This window comes from Anolis carolinensis, unplaced genomic scaffold (genome assembly GCF_035594765.1).
Source record: "Anolis carolinensis isolate JA03-04 unplaced genomic scaffold, rAnoCar3.1.pri scaffold_11, whole genome shotgun sequence".
In the NCBI taxonomy this organism is placed as follows: Eukaryota; Metazoa; Chordata; class Lepidosauria; order Squamata; family Dactyloidae; genus Anolis; species Anolis carolinensis.
In genome coordinates, this window is record NW_026943822.1 from 24,794,711 (window position 1) to 24,814,809 (window position 20,099).

General features: G+C 45.6%; 1 protein-coding gene across 2 annotated transcripts in view; it reads right to left on the reverse strand.

Moving 5' to 3' along the window:
- The window catches only part of rora (RAR related orphan receptor A), a 188,133-nt gene extending 169,313 nt beyond the window's left edge, over positions 1-18,820 (reverse strand). The window contains exon 1 of one of the 2 annotated variants that reach the window (XM_062963436.1): positions 18,227-18,820. In XM_062963436.1, coding sequence (XP_062819506.1) covers positions 18,227-18,515 — 289 coding nt within the window. In that variant the 5' untranslated portion in view covers positions 18,516-18,820. The remainder of the gene's footprint in view (positions 1-18,226) is intronic. The other variant, XM_062963435.1, reaches the window with a different exon arrangement.
- Between the last annotated feature and the right edge of the window lie 1,279 nt (positions 18,821-20,099).

Below are 20,099 nucleotides of genomic sequence, written 5' to 3' on the forward strand. Positions count from 1 at the left end.
GTGGGAGCAACTGGGGAGAAGAGGTGGAGCATGCAAAGGCATATATATGACTCTGCTGAGACCGGGCATTAGGAGGACTAAAAATCCCTGTGGACGACTGAGGGTGAATTACAAAAGTCACACAGATATCAAATATATATCCCTCTCGGCCGGGAAAGTTGCATGAAAACAATGAAGCTTGAAGAAAGCTGGTAGGTTGCGGGGGTGGCAGCTGTATCTCCTCTTGCTCCATCCAAACACACTTCCCAGATCAATTCAAGACCTTTTTATTCTGCAAGTCCTAGTGTTGTTGAGATCATTTCCTTTGCATAATTATAGAAAGAGACACAGTGCAGGTCGTTTGCTAATACAATTCTGCCCAATGTTAGGGGTTCTTGTTATATTCTGGAGAGTAGAAACCTAGGAAGAAGGAAGCTCAGGGACCGGGAAAGAGAAACAACCAGTGCTCCCGAAGAGACCATCTCTTACGTCAACTGAAATGCAAGCGGGCGGGAAAAGCAGCAAACTGCCAACTTGGACATATTCACAGCAGGGTTCAGAAAGTTGAGCCACAATGTACTAATGAAAAGATATTTGATCCACAAAATGACCGGGTCAAGCCAGGAGAGTTCAGGCTGTCCAGCACTGCCGTCTTTGCTCCAAGAGCGCCTTTCGAGGGTCACCAAGGAGTGGTCCTTGCACACCCCACAAAGGCACCCCAGCATAGGCCCACTCGTTGTTCCTTCTGCTGGCCCACAAAAGGCTCAGAAACATGAAAGGTTTATGGGACGTGGTTAGCAGTGATTGATGATCTCCAACTCAGTTAGCTCTTGAATCCATTCTGGACCTAAGTCCACACTTATGGGTTCTCTCCAAGGTGCTGAAACTGTAGTCAAAGCAGGGCTTCTGGTCTGGATCTTAGTCCAAAATGAACCTTATTAATTTCAGCTTCATTGACCTCCTAAAATAAATCCAGGTATTTGGACAACTCTTTTAAAGTTCAGCAAAAAAATTCAGAACAGATTTTCCATTCCATCGACACTGGAGTGACCATTTCAGTCAGAAGGTCAGTAGGACACTTCCAGAAAATGGGCACATTTGTCTCTATGGGACAGAGTGGGCATGAATGGATGCATTCACCCCTGGCGCAAATGAACTTATATTCAACCTCGTCCAAGGAGATTGAAAATGGGTATGCTTAGATTAAAACCCATACAGGAAGGGAGGGGATCAGGTGGTTCTTCAGATGCTGTTAAACTACAGCTCCCAGCATTCCTGCCATTGGGATATGCTGCTTAAGGGACTGGTGGGAGCTATTGATCACCTTTGTCTGGAAGGCCACAAAGATTCCAGAGAAAAGCAGACAAAGTGGTAATTGTTGGTGGCAATGGTGTTTGCTCAAATATTCAGGATCACCATGGAGAACATGAAGAGAGGACAGTGGGAAGTACATGAAGGGAATGATTAAGCTGCACACACTCCCCGCTCAGCACAAACCGGGCTTGATACTCGTATCGGGATATGAATGTGAAACGGCAGCAACTGCTGTTAGGTAACCAAACCCTGAGCATATAGTTGTCATTCTGGTAAATTTAACTCTGCAGGTTTGGGACCAGGAGGCCTCCTGCCAAGGATGTGTCTGCAGAAAGGGATCGGGGTGATTTAAAGGCGCCTTGTCCCTCTTGCCCAGGGCTGCCGAGGAGGACGGGACTTCCCAGGCCTCTGTCTCCCTACTTGCTGTCCAGCTCTTTCATGAATGGCAAACATATAATCAGGGTTCCTGTTGTGTGCCTTCAAGTCATTCCTGGCTTACAGTGACACTCAGACAAGTCCTTGGTATGTAGAAATATGAGACAGAGCCTTCTCAGTGTTGGCGTCAACACAACAGAATGTCTTCCAGAACAACGCCTTCCATGTAGGTTGAGGCGGTGAAGGCACTCTAGGTTTCAATTCAGACTTTGGGAATCTATCCAAGGTGTTAAGGAGCCGCAAACTGGCTCCGTACTTTGGAGAATTCCATTAAAGTTCATACTCAAACCTGGAGTGGATTCATTGCCCTTCAACCTTGGAGTCCGCAACCATCACTATTCTTCAGGGAGCGATAGCCATTGTTTACTTTGTTGTTCTCCAGGCTTCAGGGAAAATACTTGGCTTCCATTTCCCTTGTTATTTCAAAGGCTTTTAACATTTCTCCTGCCATTGGGTTGGTGTGAGTTTTCCGAACTGTATGGCCCTGTTCCAGAAGCATTCTCTCCTGACATTCCGCCCATATCTATGGCAGGCATCCTGAAATGTGAGGTTTGTTGGAAACTAGGCAAGTGAAGTTTATATATCTGTGGAAAGTCCAGGGTGGGAGAAAGAACTCTTGCAGCTTCAAAACCTGGCTGATTCCGGCCTGGGGGAATCCTTTGCCTAGTTTCCAACAGACCTCACAACCTCTGAGGATGCCTGCCACAGATGTGGGTGAAACATCAGGAGAAAATGCTTCTGGAACACAGCCAGACAACCCGGAAAACTCACAGCAACCCAGTGATTCTGGCCATGAAAGCCTTCGACAACACATAGGACTGGCATTCTTTTGTCTTACTGTGTTTTATTTTTTGTATATTGTGCAATGTATTTATGCTGTTGTTTTTGTGAACTATATTGACCGGGCCTTGCCCCATGTGAGCCGCCCCAAGTCCCCGTGAGGAGATGGTGGCGGGGTATAAATAAAGTTTTATTTATTATTATTATTTTCATTTTGTAGGGTTTGCTAAAACTTTGGGAGGGCAGGCACATAGGTATTTGCGATTGAAAGCATTGTGTTAGCCGCTTTGAGTCCCCTTTGGGGAGATAAAGTGGGGTGTATAAATGAATATAATAATAATAATCCGAGTCACAGCACCATGCATCATCCGAAAATACATCACACAGTCCTAAACACTTGGGAAGTGTTCGACTTGTGATTTTGGGATACGAAATCCATCATATCTATCTTGTTTGCTGTGTCATACAATGTCGTTGTGTCAATAATAATAATACATCACATAGTCCTAAACACTTAGGAAGTGTTCGACTTGTGATTTTGTGATACAAAATCCAGCATATCTATCTTGTTTGCTGTGTCATACAATGTCGTTGTGTCAATAATAATAATACATCACACAGTCTTAAACACTTAGGAAGTGTTCAACTTGTGATTCTGGGATACGAAATCCATCATATCTATCTTGTTTGCTGTGTCATACAATGTCGTTGTGTCAATAATAACAATACATCACATAGTCCTAAACACTTAGGAAGTGTTCAACTTGTGATTTTGGGATACAAAATCCAGCATATAGATCTCATTTGCTGTGTCATACTCTGTATTTGTCTCAATAATAATAATAATAATAATAATAATAATAATAATAATAATAATAATAATAATAATAAATAATAATAAAGCAGAGGTGAAAAGATTCAGAGGCTACTCTGCAACATCAGAGTCCCGCAAACCCTCTGATTCTCCTGCAAGTTCCAGAGAGCTCCATTCGAGTGTTGCATCCTTAGCAGCAAAAGGGTGAAAAAATGTTCTTTGGCTGCTTCCTCCCACAAAAGCGCTGCCAATCTCTGAACCTTAGAAGCCTCCGCGTCCCTCGGGGCGAGATTAAAAACTTCCTGTTTAAAAACTGTATTATGGATCTTGTTGTTACTGACAGGGGAAGGAGGCTCCAAAGCCTTCCAAGAAATCTGACTTGGAAAACGGCACTTTGCTTCTAGCCTCCGCCTGCCAAGGAATGTGATTCAAACAGCGCTGCTCTCTCTCCTTCTCTCCCTTCCAAGGATTATTCTCAAATCTCTGGCAGTTCTGCAAGAATCCCAAACTGCTCTAGTCAAATCTGTTGCATATTTCTTCTTTATTAAAAAAAAAGTATTAAATATATCGATGCACAAATCCAATAATACGGGCCCCATCTAATTATCTTCGCAACAACTTTGAAACAGGATTTTTTTTTCAAAACAATGGTTGTAATGAATTGGTTCATTAGAAAACTGTGAATAAACCGCAGAAGCATCACCAGCCCTCCGTAGATAAATTCTTCCGAAAAATCAAGTTGAGTGATAAAATGGAAGTAGCGGAGCATGAATGTATCTCGATCTCATGCAGATAATTCATGCGCAGAGCCATCAAACCGAACCCACAATTAAAGCACAACTAGATATTAATTTCTACATCATAATCTGTCTTCTCACATTTGGCAAAAGGGTTTTGTTAGATTCTTCCAGGGCTCAACAGTCTGCCATTCCTCACTCTAACTGCCTTGCTAATTTTTAATAACAGCCTTACATGACAAACTTTATTAGTCCGTTCTTGGCTTGTGATTAATCTGGGACTTTTAAGCCTCGGTTTAAGCAATGATCAATTGTAGTTTGGCTAAATTATCTGCAGGAGGCTGGTATATTCGGAACATTGTGGTGCCGCATAACGGTTTGAGCGTTGGGTTGTAATCCTAGGAGACCCGGGTTCAAATCCTCACTTGGAAGCCCATTGGGATGTCGTGAGCATATCACACTCTCTCAGCCTCAGAAAAAAGGAATGAAAAAACTCCCCTTTGAACAAATCTCACCAAGAAAAGGGTTGTTGTATGTCTTTCGGGCTGTGTGGCCATGTTCCAGAAATATTCTCTCCTGACGTTTCGCCCACATCTATGGCAGGCATCCTCAGAGGTTGTGAGGTATGGATGTGTATGGTTGTGAGGATGCCTGCCATAGATGTGGGCGAAACGTCAGGAGAGAATATTTCTGGAACATGGCCACACAGCCCGAAAGACATACAACAACCCTGTGATCCCGGCCATGAAAGCCTTCGACAAAAAAATTCACCAAGAAAATTCCACAATAAGAGTCTGAAACTTCTTGAAGGCACACAACAGCAAGAGTTCTGGATTCTTGCAATGGGGAAAAGCTATTTCCATATATTATCTGTACTCCTCGGCCTGTGCAACACAAGCAGCAAATCAGCTTATCGTCACTGCTTTGCAAGTAAACACAACATTGCCGTTGGTGGAGGAAGGAGCGACGCAAAAGACTGCCATCCAAGAACTGTTCTTTGGAACCGAGAATTCTGACTTGCCGCATGCCAAGAAATTTGAGTCAGAGCCTGTTGCTCCTTCTGTTCCAAATATTACTCTGAAAATTTCTGGCAGAGCGGCGAGAATCAGGAAAGCTCTAGTCAAAACTGTTGTGCGTCCCTCTGGAAAAATTCCAGCGCTGTCATGCTATAGCAACGCTTCTTCTGTAGGCTTCTGATATGTGTGTTCCCACAATACTATCCAATATACATGCAGATCTACATCTGCAGTTGTTTTTAAGGACATTGCCATGTTAGTCTGGAATATCAGTATGCAAAAGGCTCTTGTAGCTCCTTTGAGAGCTTTCCTAGGCAGGGTGTACTTTGTAATACTAGGAATCCCACCAACTAGGAGATGCGGCGTTGAGCAATGGAGTGGACAGGAGAGTCCACACAGCCCCTTCCCACTATGGTTTTATATTGCGTTTTCAGCCTATTGTTTGAAGCACAAACACCTAAAAGCAATGGGAAAATCTGCCACTTTGGTTTGCGCCTAGAGATACATTCCAGTCAATAGCAGAGATTATGTGTCAGTCCAAATATTGCATCCCTCATGAACCTTTCCCAGCATACATACACACACACACACACACACATGTTTTCTGGTTGTCATGCATACATATCTGCACTCGCGCATAGATCTGAGGCCAGCTGAGGACAGCATTTCAACCTCCCACCAGAGCAGACTGTTAAGAAAATATATATAATAATATTGTAATATAATACTACTAATATATTAAATCTAATACTACTGATAATATATAATAATATATAATGATATACAGTAGAGTCTCACTTATCCAAGCTAAATAAGCCGGCAGAACCTTGGATAAGCGAAATGTTGGATAATAAGGAGGGATTAAGGAAAAGCCTATAGTTCAATACGCAGTAATGTTATATTGTAATTACTGTATTTACGAATTTAGCACCAAAATATCATGATATATTGAAAACATTGACTACAAAAATGCATTGGATAATCCAGAACCTTGGATAAGCGAGTCTTGGATAAGTGAGACTCTACTGTACTGTTCTATTATTGTGTATTTTAAGTTGTAATGTTTTTGACTGTGAGCCGCTTTGAGTCTCTGTATGGAGAGATAAAGCAGGATGTAAATAAATGAAATAAATGGAAATAAATGGTTCCTATGGTTCCTTATGGAGCCCTTAGTGGCGCAGTGGGTTAAACCGCTGAGCTGCTGAACCTGCTGACTGAAAGGTCAGCAGTTTGAATCCAGGGAGTGGGGTGAACTCCCACTGTTAGCCCCAGATTCTGCTAACCTATTATTTCGAAAATATGCAAATTTGAGTAGATCAATAGGTACTGCTTTGGCGGGAAGGCAATGGCACTCCATGCAGTCAAGCCAGCCACATGACCTTGGAGGCATCTACGGACAACGCCAGCTCTTTGGCTTAGAAATGGAGATGAGCACAACCCCCAGAGTCGGATACGACTGGACTTAATGTCAGAGGAAAACCTTTACCTTGACCTATGGTTCCTATAAACCCAGTCAAGTTAAGATCAAGAAAGACCACAGGATAGCCATGAAAGGGGCCCAATGCTTAGCAAACGCCTGAGCCATCCAAAAAGGCCGGGTGGACATTTTTTGCCAAACCCCAGAATGGATCCTTTGCAAGAAACGTCTTTGGGAAACACAAATATCTTAGCAGCGGCTCAAGGCTGGGAAATTCCAGATGGAATCCATTCTGTGATCCCAGAAGAATGGAACCATTGACAAAAAATAGCAAGTAGGGATTCAAAGCAGCCTAAAAGGCGGCGTGTGTAGTGGTGCTTGGTGGCCTTCGTCTACAACAGTTTATGCAACGTGGGTGTTGGAATAAGGAGCTCTCCAAGGTGCTGAATCCTGGCCCCAGAAGAGATGCTCTACCTTGGAGAGCTCACTTGAAGAATGCACAGATTCACTACTCTACTAATGTTGATGCTACCAGCTCCTCTAAGTGTGTTCATATTCACACATTCGGACAGACACATTTGGTCAAACCTCCTGGTAGAAAATGCTGAGGTTTACCACATGCCCCCCCCCCCCAACCACCACCACCGAATTCTCGCCTCCTGCTCTCAAACGTATTGTTTTCAGCTGAAATTGTTTTGCCAATAAGCATTAGATCTTGCTTCTTTAAAATTCAGAACCGGTCTCGCCTGCTGCCAGCCCATAATCATCGCTCGCTTTTTAACAATCGGCTAAACTTACTTGTCAAATCCTTGTGCAGGAATCTTTTCCACAGCAAGGCTGCTGCAGCTTAATTTTTTTTTATCTAGCCAGAAGGAAGCTCATTAGAATAGTAGCAAGCTAAGCTAAAATTTGTTACGCTATCAAGAAGTTCAGCTCATGCTGGAAAAAAAAACCTAGACTTTTTCTCATAATCGAGGAGCGAGATATTTAAGGAATAAAAATGAAATGCTCAGGCAAAGGGGTGGCGGAGGCAGAAGAGGAGCGGAGTCGTTTCTCGCCTCTGGAGGGAGACTTGGCGGCCGAGGGCAAGAAGGGATCGGCTCTCATCAGATAGGGAGGGGGACCCACCTTCTCCAGTTAGACCTCAAATATACAACAACCCCCATATCCACGGGGGATAGATTCCTGAACGCTGTACGGATACACAAAAACCACATATAATAACAATCTATGTTGAAGTGAAGGGCTTCTGACCCAAGAAAACCTAGAGTCTAGACCAAGAGTCCCCAAACTAAGGCCCGTGGGCCGGATACGGCCCTCTAAGGTCATTTCCCTGGCCCCTGTCCTAAACTTTAGACTTAGGATTGGCCCAAGTCTACCTGGTCTTTGGACATCACTTTACTTACTTATGGCCTTATGAGATTGTCTAGATGGTCTTTGAAGGTTTCTTTGCTTAGCTACAGCCTTTTGAGACCATCTAGATGGCTTTTGGAAGTCACTTTCCTTACCTATGGTCCTATGAGACTGCCTAAATGGCCTTTGAGGGTCCCTTTCCTTACCTATGGTTTTATGAGATTGTCTAGATGGCCTTTGGGGCCCCTTTCCTTACCTATGATCTTAGGAAACCATCTAGATGGTCTTTGAGGGTCCCTTTCCTTATCTATGGTCTTCTGATGGCTTGATGAGATCATCTAGATTGTCTTTGATGGTCCCTTCCCTAACCTATGGTCTTATGAGACCATCTAGATGGTCTTTGGAGGTCTCTTTCCTCACCTATGGTCTTATGAGATCGTCTAGATCAGGGGTCCCCAAATTAAGGCCCGTGGGCCAGATGCAGCCCTCCAAGGTCATTTACTTGGGCCTGTCCTAAACTTTAGACTTAGGGTTGACCTAAGTCTGAAATGACTTGAAGGCACACAACAACAACAATCCTAATTTTGGACTATTTCATCATAGTCCGGCCCCCCAACAGTCTGATACACCATGAACCGGCCCTCCACTTAAAAATTTGAGGACCCATGAGCAAACTCTCCTGTTCGCAAGACCCTCCTGGTGCGATAAGATGTTTTGATGGTGGAACAGCCTCCCCCAACAAATGCCGGAGTCTCCTTCGGCAGGTGCTTTTAGACCAGTGGTTCCCAACCTGTGGCGTGTGGACCACCAGTGGTCCACAAGAACTAAAATATGGTCCGCGGCCTCACCGTTACTACTATGAATAATAACACAGCCCAACCAAAAAAATAAAATAATCCTTGGTGTCTTTCTTGGTGTTCCTGGGGTAATTTGGGTGCTGATTCAGAAAATTACATTGGATAGACCGCATCAGTTCTAGATTATTAAACATGTTTTTCTATGGGCGAGCAGAAAATGACTACTGGATAGCACATGTTCTGTACCAGAAACTAGAGCTGATGTGGTCTATCCAATGCAATATTCTGAATCAGCATCCCAAATAACCAAACCGAATCTGAAGTTGACCAAAAATTGATTCGGAACCCTTTTGGTACTAATGTTGGAGAGTGGTCCCTGGTCAAAAAAAAGGTTGGGAAGTACTGTTTCAGACAGAGGTTGCAGACCTTCTCTCAGGATGTTTTAGCTATGGGAGGTCTGCACTGGTTGGACTAGATGTCCCCCAGAGATGCCCTCCAAGTGCAGAATCCCGTATCTTTGGCCGTCTTCTAAACACACACAAAATGGGAACTCTTCTGCTCTTCTACTCCTTTCCTGGGAGCTCTGGCCTTTGTTTGCACAGCAGGGCATCGTCTGAGGTAAGCAAAGGGCAGAGCAGCAGAAGCCAAGAGGAAAGGAAAAGAAAGGGCAGGACTGCAGAAGTATAGCCGGCATCCAGAGTCCAAGCAGTTACTTGTGAGCAGAGCGGAGCCTGCCCACACCGGCCTCTGGCTGTGCGTCTCGCCAAATGAAGACTTAAACCCGGCTCCTGGGGCTTCGGGGCGAAATGGCTGGAGGAAAATGAGAGCACATCTTCTCCTTGCTAGGGATAATTTATCACCACTTCCTCCCATTGCCAGAGGCAGAGCTGAAGTCTCCATAAGCCGAGAGTATTTAAATCACGGGGATATGTCTTCTTCTTCTTCTTTTTAAAAAATGTATAAAAATCTGCTGCTTCTTGGCTCCAAGCTACAAAGCGGCACAGGCCGGCACTTCAAAAGTACAGCAGTCATATTGAGAGAGCTTGCAAAAAGGAAAAAAAAGCCCTGCATTTTGAAGGGTGCCAATCAAAACTGCTCCAGGTTTCAGTCTGAACTTGAGAGGAGCGTCCAAGGCCTGTTGCTGTTCCGTGCCTTGACGTTGTTTCCGCCTCCTGGTTGCTTCTCTTTGTGCAACGTTCCCTGTTTACACCGTGGCCTGGATCAGCTTCCAGAACGGCAGCCATGTGTTAGCCTGTTGCAACGGCAAACAGTTCTGTGATACCTTAAAGATGAACAGATTTATTGTGTCAGAAACAGCTTTCTTGGCCTGCAGCCCAGTTCCCAAAACGACGGCACAAGAAATCTGTTTGTTTTTGAGGTGCCACAGGATTCTGTGATTCCTAATGCCGTTCCTAATTCGCACGGTGCAGATGGCTCGCCGAGATCAAGAAAGAAAGAGTTCATATGTCGTGTCTGAACCTCATCCGATCTCTCTAGTTCATCCGTGGCTTTTTCTGCCTCCTACGGCTCTCATCCTTCAACATACCGGGGACATAAAGGGTGCAAAATGCACCAGGTGAAAGTGACACCAACATGATGATCTGTAAAATATTTGTGCAGTTTTGCAACAGACATGTAAACATCCCTGTAAATAGCTATAACCACAAACACGTTTTTCCATAAACTGAGCTTGCATTGATGTATCAATAGATGTACATTTAAACTTCCTTATGTAGATGCGCCGTGGTTATGTAGTCATCATCCCATTACAATGACTCTCCCAATGTCATGGTTTCGTCCTCATGCGCTACAAGCATGCACTCTTGTTTTTGTTGACAATGTTTTCTCTGGTGGCTGATTCTATCCAATTGTCTGGGATTTTGTTGCAATACTGTGGCGTTGTATGGTACAGGAGGAGGCCCATGGGGATCCCACTGCGGGCTAAGGATGCCATGTTTTCGACAGTGTGTTTCTTTGGGTGGTGGGATACAATGGAAAGGCCTCCAACACAAGGCCTCAAATCCTGGACAGATATAGATATCCCTATAAATACACCAGTCCAGAGGCTACAAGGACTTTAAATATCATTACAAGCACCTTGCTTTCTAGAAAGATATTGACAAACGGAAAGGTGTCCAGAGAAGGGCGACCAAATGATCAGAGGTTTGGAAGCCAAGCCCTATGAGGAGCGGAGGAGCTCAAGAGGTTTATTTTGGAGGAAAGAAAGTGTGGAAGGGACATGACAGCCATATTTAAATATTTAAAAGGAAGCTCCCTTGAGGAGGAAAGAAGCTTGCTTTTGGCTGCTTTGGAGACTAGGAAAGGACGGAGCGATAGGTTCAAACTTCAACAGAAATAAAGAATCCACCTCAATATTAGGATGGAAAGAGCTGTTCTACATGGAATATATAGTTGCCTGAGGGTTTGCTGGAGTCTCTAGAAATTTTTTAACAGATTCTGAATGGCTGCCTGTCAGCACGGCTGAGATGATGTGTTCCATTATTTTATTTTGTGTATCGTTGAAATGTTTTAAGTTTTTGTCAGATACGTTGTGTCGTTGTTTCGGGCTTGTCCCTGTTGTGAGCCGCCCCGAGTCCCTTCGGGGAGATGGGGCGGGATATAAAAATAAAGTTTATTATTATTATTATTATTATTATTATTATTATTATTATTATTCCTGCATGAAGGCAGAAAGGGGTTGGGTTGGACTGGATGGCCCTTGAGGTCTCTTCCAAACTTACGATTCTATGTAAGGAGAGTTGAGTTGGGTCTTAATGGTACTGGTATATGATCTTCAGCCTAGATTTTAAATTTGGTCAATGATTCAATTTTATAATGGTTTTTATTAATGTTGAAGTTTTTTAGCCTAGATTTTAAATTTTGTCAATGATTCAATTTTATAAGGGTTTATATTAATATTGAAGTTTTTAGCCTAGATTTTAAATTTTGTCAATGATTTAGTTTCATAGGAGTTTTATTAATTCTGAAGTATATAACCTCTCGGATTTCATATGGATGTACGGGACTGGGTGCCCTTGATATGAGCTGGTCATTGACCGTAATAAAAGTTTACATTACATTACATAGTAGCTGTTCCCGGCCACGCATTGCTGTGGCAAAGTGGTGGTGGTATTGGTTAAAAATTGTTGTGCAATTTTTATTTGATGTTATTTGTATTTTTTAATTAATTTTATTGTAAGTTATCTTTTTATTTATTATATTTTATTATTTTATTGTATTATTTTTAGTTATTTTCTGTTATTATAGTATTTTATTGTATTAATTTTTTAGTGTTTTTTTTTTTTTTTAGTGTTTTTTATTATTTTTTATTGGGTTGCTAGGAGATCAAGTTGGAAGAGCTTAGCCTTCTAACTGGCAGCAATTGGATAAAAGCAATTATTCTTCTCTCTCTATTTAGGACTTTATTTTGCTTTTCTTTTTGTTGTGGATGATGGGTTGTGTTGTCAAATTTCGAGGTTGGGGGGCCTGTAGTTTTGTAGTTTTGTGGGTCGCCGTGATGCCATCACTCTTTGATATATATAGATGTAAGGAGAGATGTCTCGATAGGTTGGGCGATCCCAAGGCATTTGGGGCTTTAAATATCATCACAAGCACCTTGAATTTGCACCGGAGGCCTATTGGCACCCAAGGAATGGACCGGCTGTGATACTAACAGCTCCCTTTCTGCACATGATGCACACAGTCATGCGCTGCAGTGTTGCTCTGCAAAAGCAAACAAAACACAAGACTCACAAAGCAGCCTTCCCAAGCGATCTGGGCCAGGGGTTCCCTGCCATGGGTGCCTTCCTGCCCCACTCCGAGCCCCACCGGGCCCTTGGGCCGCAGTCTGCGCCGCCTGTTACGTAAGGGCAAGGCTTGCGTGCGGAGAGGCCAGGGACGCTCGGGGTTTGTGTGCCCACCGTTTCCACTTTTCCGCCTCTGGTTTAATAATCCTTGCTGCAATGTGTGCATTGGGGGTGGGGGTGGGATGGCAGTGGGGGGGATTGGAGCAGCCACAGATGGAGAGAGAAGGGAGGAGGAGAGTGGATGGAGGCGCATGTGGGTCAGCAGGTTACCAGTATCAAGAAGCCGAACCCGTTTAAGATCACCCCCCAACCCAACCCTACCCAACCCTCCACGCAACACACATTGCAAAGCAGGCCGCCTCCCCCTCCCTCGCCCTCTCCTCCCTCCACCAGGCTTTTCCTGCAGGGAGGGAGGGAGGGAGGGAGGGAGCAGGAGAGGCTTGCTCGGTTACATAATTCTCTCCAGACAGGCACAGCAAGGGGGAAGGCGAGCAGCGGGGAGAGGCATGCCACTCACTCTCTCTCTCCCTTGCACACATACACAAACACAGAATATTCTGTCCAAAAAGGCTTCTCTGCAAATGCACACACACTCACTTGCACAGGGAGGGGGGAGGGGAAGCCATCTGGGAAATAATCATTCCTCATCATCATCATCATGTCCTTGGATACAATCTGAATCACGGATGGTCCAGGTTCCCAGCCAGAAACATCTGGGAAGTTGTGAAACAGAGAGAAGAAGAGGAGGAAGGAAAAGAAGAAGGAGAAGGAGAAGGAGAAGGAGAAGGAGAAGGAAGGAAAGAAGGAAGGAAGGAAGGAGAGGACTAAGGAGATGATGAGGAGAAGAAATAAGAAGAGTAAGATGAGGAAGGAGAGAGTGATGGTGAAAATGCAATGCCTATGAGACTGCCAGGGTTCAGAGGAAACTGAGTCTCCAAGAGTGGGGGGGAGCCAGGGATTGTAATAATAATAATAATAATAATAATAATAATAATAATAATAATAATAACAATAATAATAAAAACAGTACAGGTGGTCCCAGTGGTGATCGGCACATTAGGTGCTGTGCCAAAAGATCTCAGCCGGCATTTGTAAACAATAGACATTGACAAAATTACGATCTGCCAACTGCAAAAGGCCACCCAACTGGGATCTGCGCACATCATCCAAAAATACATCACACAGTCCTAGACACTTGGGAAGTGTTTGACTTGTGGTTTTGTGATATGAAATCCAGCATATCTATCTTGTTTGCTGTGTCATAATAAAATAATAATAATAATAATAGAATAATAATAGAATAATAATAGAATAATAATAATAATAAAATAATAATAATAATAATAATAATAATAATAATAATAATACATCACACAGTCCTAGACGCTTGGGAAGTGTTCGACTTGTGATTTGTGATATGAAATCCAGCATATCTATCTTGTTTGCTGTGTCATAATAAAATAATAATAATAATAATTTTATTCTTATACCCCGCCTCCATCTCCCCGTGGGGACTCAGGGTGGCTTACAAATGCAAAACAAACATACAATAACCTCAAATACCAAAAACGCGCAAATGAAAATTAAAGGCATATGATAAAATCACAACCATTAATAAGACAAAGTTAAAACGCAGCAATAAAAACATAAGAATGGGCTGGTCAAAAGTGCACTAAGTAAGACTTGTAAACATGAAGTTAAAAGTGCTATAAGATCATGGGGGAGAACCCAAAAATGTGAGGCTCTATCAAGAAATGAACCATGCGGATGCAACCGATCAGAAGTAACCGTTAGTACGAGAATTGTATAACAGCAAAGTCCTGCCGCTTTCTATAAACCCTTGTCCCCAAACAGGCTCTCTCTTCTCCTTCCTCTCCTCGGACGCATTCTTTCTTTCGCCAGTGTTTCTGATTAACGTTGTTACATAACTGGGCTTTTGGCATCCCTTGCCTTTCCTTTCCTTTCCACAGCATTGATTCAAGGTCCCTGCTGTTCCTTTGCAGGAATAAAAGCAAAGAACTTTTCTGCTCTGCTCGCTTCTCACCGGGCAAGGTCTGCTTCCCAACCTCCCTCCCTCGCCAGCCTTGATCCTGGATCAAAACAACACCCACCACAATGGAGACACAACATAACCGAGCAGCCCTTGCTTATGTTTCAAGGAGGGCCTGCTGTTTTTGACTGGACAGGCCTGGGAATAGGAGCAGGGAGGGGCTTGGGTGTGGGAGGCGGGGTCAAAAGAAGGGGCGGAGCCCACGAGAAGGCCAGGAAAAGAAGCCTCCCTGCAACACAAACAGAGGGGATGAGCTTGGGTTTGAACAGCATCAAAGCACAGAATCAGTGGAAGAATTGCAGCAAAGTATAGGGTGCTCTGTTTCTTTTACCCTCCTTCTCCACAATTCTGCAACACATACATGCAAATATAAAGGATCACCCTCAACAAGAACCTTAAGATTGTCTTGAAGGCAGAGAGGGGACTCAGGTTCTTGTTTTGCCTCCCAGAAGATCTTTGCAAAGAGTTTGCATTATCATTGAATATGAACATGCCGGTAAGGGCAATAGCGGCACCCTAGTTGTGTTCCGTGTTGCGGATTTCTTTGCCCAAGGGAGAATACAGGCCAAGGCAGACCCAAGGAGTTGGCCTGTCTCTACATTTCTTAGGACTGGGGCCATTTCATACAATGGTGGACCATTCCTAATTTACCCAGGGTCCATTTTTAACAGATCATTTGAGGAAGGAGCAAAGTACAGGCCATCCCTGAGTTACAAACTTCTGACTTGCAAATAACTCGCAGTTAAGAACAGGGCTGAGACAACAGGCAGTGAGAGAAACATAACCCTCGGAAGGGAAATCTACTTGTGGAAGAATTATCCTGGGAAAAGGTGTCTCTACTGAAGTTTTATCACAAATCCTTGTTTCCACAACCATCCACATTTCTCAAAAAGTGAAATCTCCAGAAGCACAGACAGCAAAGGCAACGCCGCAGGGGTGTTATCCCGTTCCCTTTCCTACCCAAAGCTTAAGAGGGACTCTTAAGACATGTCCTTGTTCTGACTTACAAGCAAATACAACTTAAGAACAAACCTAGGGAACCAATCTTGATCGTAACTCGAGGATGGCCCTGTATTCAAGCTTCCAGCCTAGTCTTGGAGGAGTTCAATGGCTACTGAGGACCACTGTGTTCTCCAAACCAAGCAGGAAGATCATCCCCGTCCATGGAGAAACAATGCAGGGAGACTCCTGCCAAAAGAACCTCAAAGGTCACTGAGTCCAACTGTGTGCCAGGGTTCAAGAAGCCCATGACAGGAGGTTACCCCACCCTTTGCAGTATCAAAAGCCTGGGAAAGGACTCTGGAAAAGGACCTGGAAACTACACAACACTCTGGAAAAACCAGGAAGAATCTCTCCAAAACCAAGCAGAACCAGAACCAAACTGAGCAGGTATCAATGGTCCTGCGAAGACAGCAATCCACCAAATCCATGAGAGCCAGCCCCAACCAGCTCCTGTCTTGAAGCACTTTTCAACAGATAATCCACAGCACACATTCAAGAGAAAGAGACTGAAAAGGGAATGCTGTATATACGAGAGAGAGAGATTGAGATTGAGATTGAGATTGAGAGAGAGAGAGAGAGAGAGAGAGAGAGAGAGGAGGACTGCTTTGGGAAAGTTTTCTTCCCTTCTCTAGAGCTGATTTCGCTCTTGCTTTGAGCAGGGCCAACCAGGAGGATGCTCCATTACTTTGGGCTTGCATCCCTGCCTTCTCCCATCACCATCCCCCTTACTAGAATAGACTCAGAACAATATTGAACTTGGAAGAATGATGTTGATGGTTGAAGAATAAACTCAGCATCACCCTTGAGCCTGGCCTTTGAGTTTGGGAAGACTCCCCTCATCCTTGTTGGAAGAAGAATAGAAGAATACTGAGCTCAGCAGAATGATGCTGGTGGCTGGAGAATAAACCCAGCATCATCTTCCAGGCTGACCTTTCAGTTGGGGCGAGACTACCATCATCCTTGTTAGAAGAAGAATAGAATAAGACTGAACTTGGAAGAATGATGCTGATGTTTGAAGAGTCAACTGAGTATCATCTTTGAAGCTGGCCCTTGGATTGGAGGAGACTTCTATCTTTCTTGCTAGAAGAAGCATAGAATACTATTGAGCTCAGAAAAATGATGCTGTGATGGTTGGGGAAACAACTGGGCATCATCTCTGAGGCTGGGGAGGCTCCCATCATCCTTGTTAGAAGAAGAAGAATACTGAACATGGAAGAATGATACTGATGGTTGAAGAATCAACTGAGCATCACCTTTGAGACCAGCCTGGGTTTGGGGAGACTACCATCATCCTTGTTAGAAGAAGCATAGAATAATATTGAACTGAGAAGAATGATGCTGGTGGCTGGAGAATCAAGTGAGCATCGCCTTTGAGACCGGCCTTTGAGTTTGAGGGGGACTAACATCATCCTTAGAATAATAGAATAATATTAAGCTTGGAAGAATGATGCTAATGGTTGGGTAATCAACTCAGCATCATCTTTGAGTTGGGGGAGACTCCTATCATCCTTGTTAGAAGAAGCATCGAATGATCCTGAGCCTGGAAGAATGATGCTGATGGTTGGGGAATCAAGTGAGCATCACCTTTGAGACCGGCCTTTGGGTTTGGGGAGACTACCATCATCCTTGTTAGAAGCATAGAATGATCCTGAGCTTGGAAGAATGATGCTGATGGCTGGAGAATCAAATGAGCATCACCTTTGAGACTGGCCTTTGGGTTTGGGGGGACTCCCATCATCCTTGCTGGATGAAGAATAGAAGAATATTGAGCTGGGTAGACTCCCATCCTCCTTGTAAGAAGAAGATTAGAATAACACTGAACTTGGAAGAATGATGCTGGTTGAAGAATCATCTGAGCATCACCTTTGAGGCTGGCCTTTGAGTTTGGGGAGACTACCGTCATCTTTGTTAGAAGCATAGAACGATCCTGAGCTTGGAAGAGTGATGCTGATGGTTGGGGAATCAAGTGAGCATCACCATTGAGTTTGGGGAGACTCTTTCCATCCTTGTTAGTAGAAGAATAGAAGAATATCAAGCTGGGTAGACTCCCTCATCCTTGTAAGGAGAAGACTAGAATAACACTGAGCTTGGAAGAGTGATGCTGATGGTTGGGGAATCAAGTGAGCATCACCACTGAGACTGGCCTCTGGGTTTGGGGGGACTCCCATCAGCCTTGTTGGATGAAGAATAGAAGACTATCAAGCTGGGTAGACTCCCATCCTCCTTGTAAGGAGAAGACTAAAATAACACTGAGCTTGGAAGAGTGATGCTGATGGTTGGAGAATCAAGTGAGCATCACCTTTGAGTTTGGGGAGACTCCTATCATCCTTATTGGATGAAGAATAGAAGAATACTAAACTGGGCAGAGTCCCATCCTCCTTGTAAGGAGAAGATTAGAATAACACTGAGCTCGGAAGAAGGATGCTAGTGTTTGGGGAATGAAGTGAGCCTGAGCGTTGGGTGGGGGAGACTTGACCCGGCCTGGACACGTGCTGCAGGTAAACATCTCTCTTCCCCCCTCCCTCCCTCCTTCCTTCCTTGCTTCCCCGCCGGGAGGGGAAGTGGGCGGAGCCAGTGGGGGATGGGGGCGGGCCTAACCCCCTCCCCCTCCTCTCTCTCTCTCTCTCTGTGTGTCTCCCATTCAGAGCGGTGCGGGGCGCACGTCCCGGTGCCGAGGGGCGAGCGAGGGTCTCTCTCCGTCCCCCCCCCCCCCCGCTCCGTCCTACCTGCCCGTTCTGCTCTGGCGGTGGTGCTGCTGCTGCCGTTGGAGGAGGACGAGGAGGACGAGGAGGAGGAGGCATAGCTCTGGCGGCGGTTGGCGGGGGGCGGCGGAGGCGGGGGCTGCTGCTGGGGCGGGGGCTGCTCCGAGGGGCTCCCTTCTCCCCCTCCTCGCTCTCCTCGCTCGCCTCCGTCTTTCACCGGCTCCGTGGCGTTCCCCGCCGGCTCCGTGGGGCCCAGAGCGGCTTCGTCGGCTTCGCTCGCCCTCTCGGCGGGGCTCCCCGGCGCCGACTCCATCTTCCTGCCTCCTCCTCCTCCTCCTCCTGCGCCCTCCTTCCTCCTCCTCCTCCTCCTCCTCCTCCTGCCTGGTTGGCCCTGCCTCGGTCCAGGGCGGCAGGAGACCCCTTCCTTCCTTCCTTCCTTCCTTCCTTTCCTCCTTCCTTCCTTCTCCTTCCTCGCTTCTTTCGGCGCCTCCTTCCTCGGTCTCTCTCGGCAGCAGCTCCGGATGAGAAGCAGGCAAAGCGGGCGAGAGAGAGAGAGAGAGAGGGGCTGTGTGGCCACAAGCAGCGCTAGCGAGAGCTTTGACGCCGCTCCGCGCCTTCGCCAGCCCCCCCCCCCTTCCTTGCTCGGCCCCTCCTCCTCCGCGTGTAGACGCCCCGCACCGAACCCGCATCAGAGGCCCCCGCCAGGGAGGGAGGCGGGCGGGCGCCTCGCAAACTTGGCTGGGGAGGAAGGAAGAAGATCCCGCTTGGCATCAAGGCCTTGCAGGGCAGGGGCTCATCATAATAATCACGATCTGCCAACTGCAAAAGGCCACCCGACTGGGATCTGCACGCATCATCTGAAAATACATCACAGAGTCCTAGACACTTGGGAAGTGTTCGACTTGTGATTTTGTGATACGAAATCCAGCATATCTATCTTGTTTGCTGTGTCATAATAAAATAATAATAATAATAATATACAGTCCTAGACACTTGGGAAGTGTCCGACGTGTGATCCAATACAACAGCCAGCAGAGTGTGCTGTGGACTCATCTTGTTGTGTTTCAAATAATAATAATAATAATAATAACAACAACAACCTTACAAAAAAGAAACCTCGGCTATCAAACATCTAAGAAATCTCACAAAATTTCACATCTGATGTACATGGATGACCTAAAGCTGTATGGGAAAACAGAAACTGAAATCCAGTCTCTGACTAACACTGTCCAAATTTTTAGCACTGATATCAGCATGAGGTTTGGTTTGAACAAATGGTTCGACAGTGGCATTGAAGAAGGGGAAAATTGGGCAGCCAGGACTGGGATGGGAGGAGTTATGAGCTCTGAGGCAGGGCTGAGCTTCTATCCCTGTCTTGCAGTGCCTGCCAGGACACAGGGGGCGGGGCCTCTTCCCAGGTGCCTGATGGGGCTGAACCTCTATACCCCGCCCCCGTGTTCTAACAAGCGCCTCAGGGGAGGTATACAGAGAGGCTTAGCCCTGTCTCATGCTCTTGGGAAGAGGCCCCGCCCGCACCCCAGCCCCGCCCTTTAGTCCTAAAAGGCCTCTCAGGAGAGGTATAGAGGCTCAGCCCTGTCTCAGGCTCTTGGAAGGAGGCCCCGCCCCCTTCCCTAGCTCCACCCTCTGTGTCCCAAAACACGCCTCAGGAGAGGTATAAATTCTCAGCCTTGTCTCCATCACTTGGGAAGAGGCCCCGCCCTGCCCCTCCCCTGGCCCCACCCCATCTCCTAATAGGTGCCGTCACCGCCCCCCTGGATCGCTGCAGCACCCACCAGGGGGCAGTAGCGCCCACTTTGGGAATCACTGGACTAGGGTCATGGGGGACTTTGCCAAAGGCCTTCCTGAAATCAAGATCTGCTCCAGCTACAGCATTCCC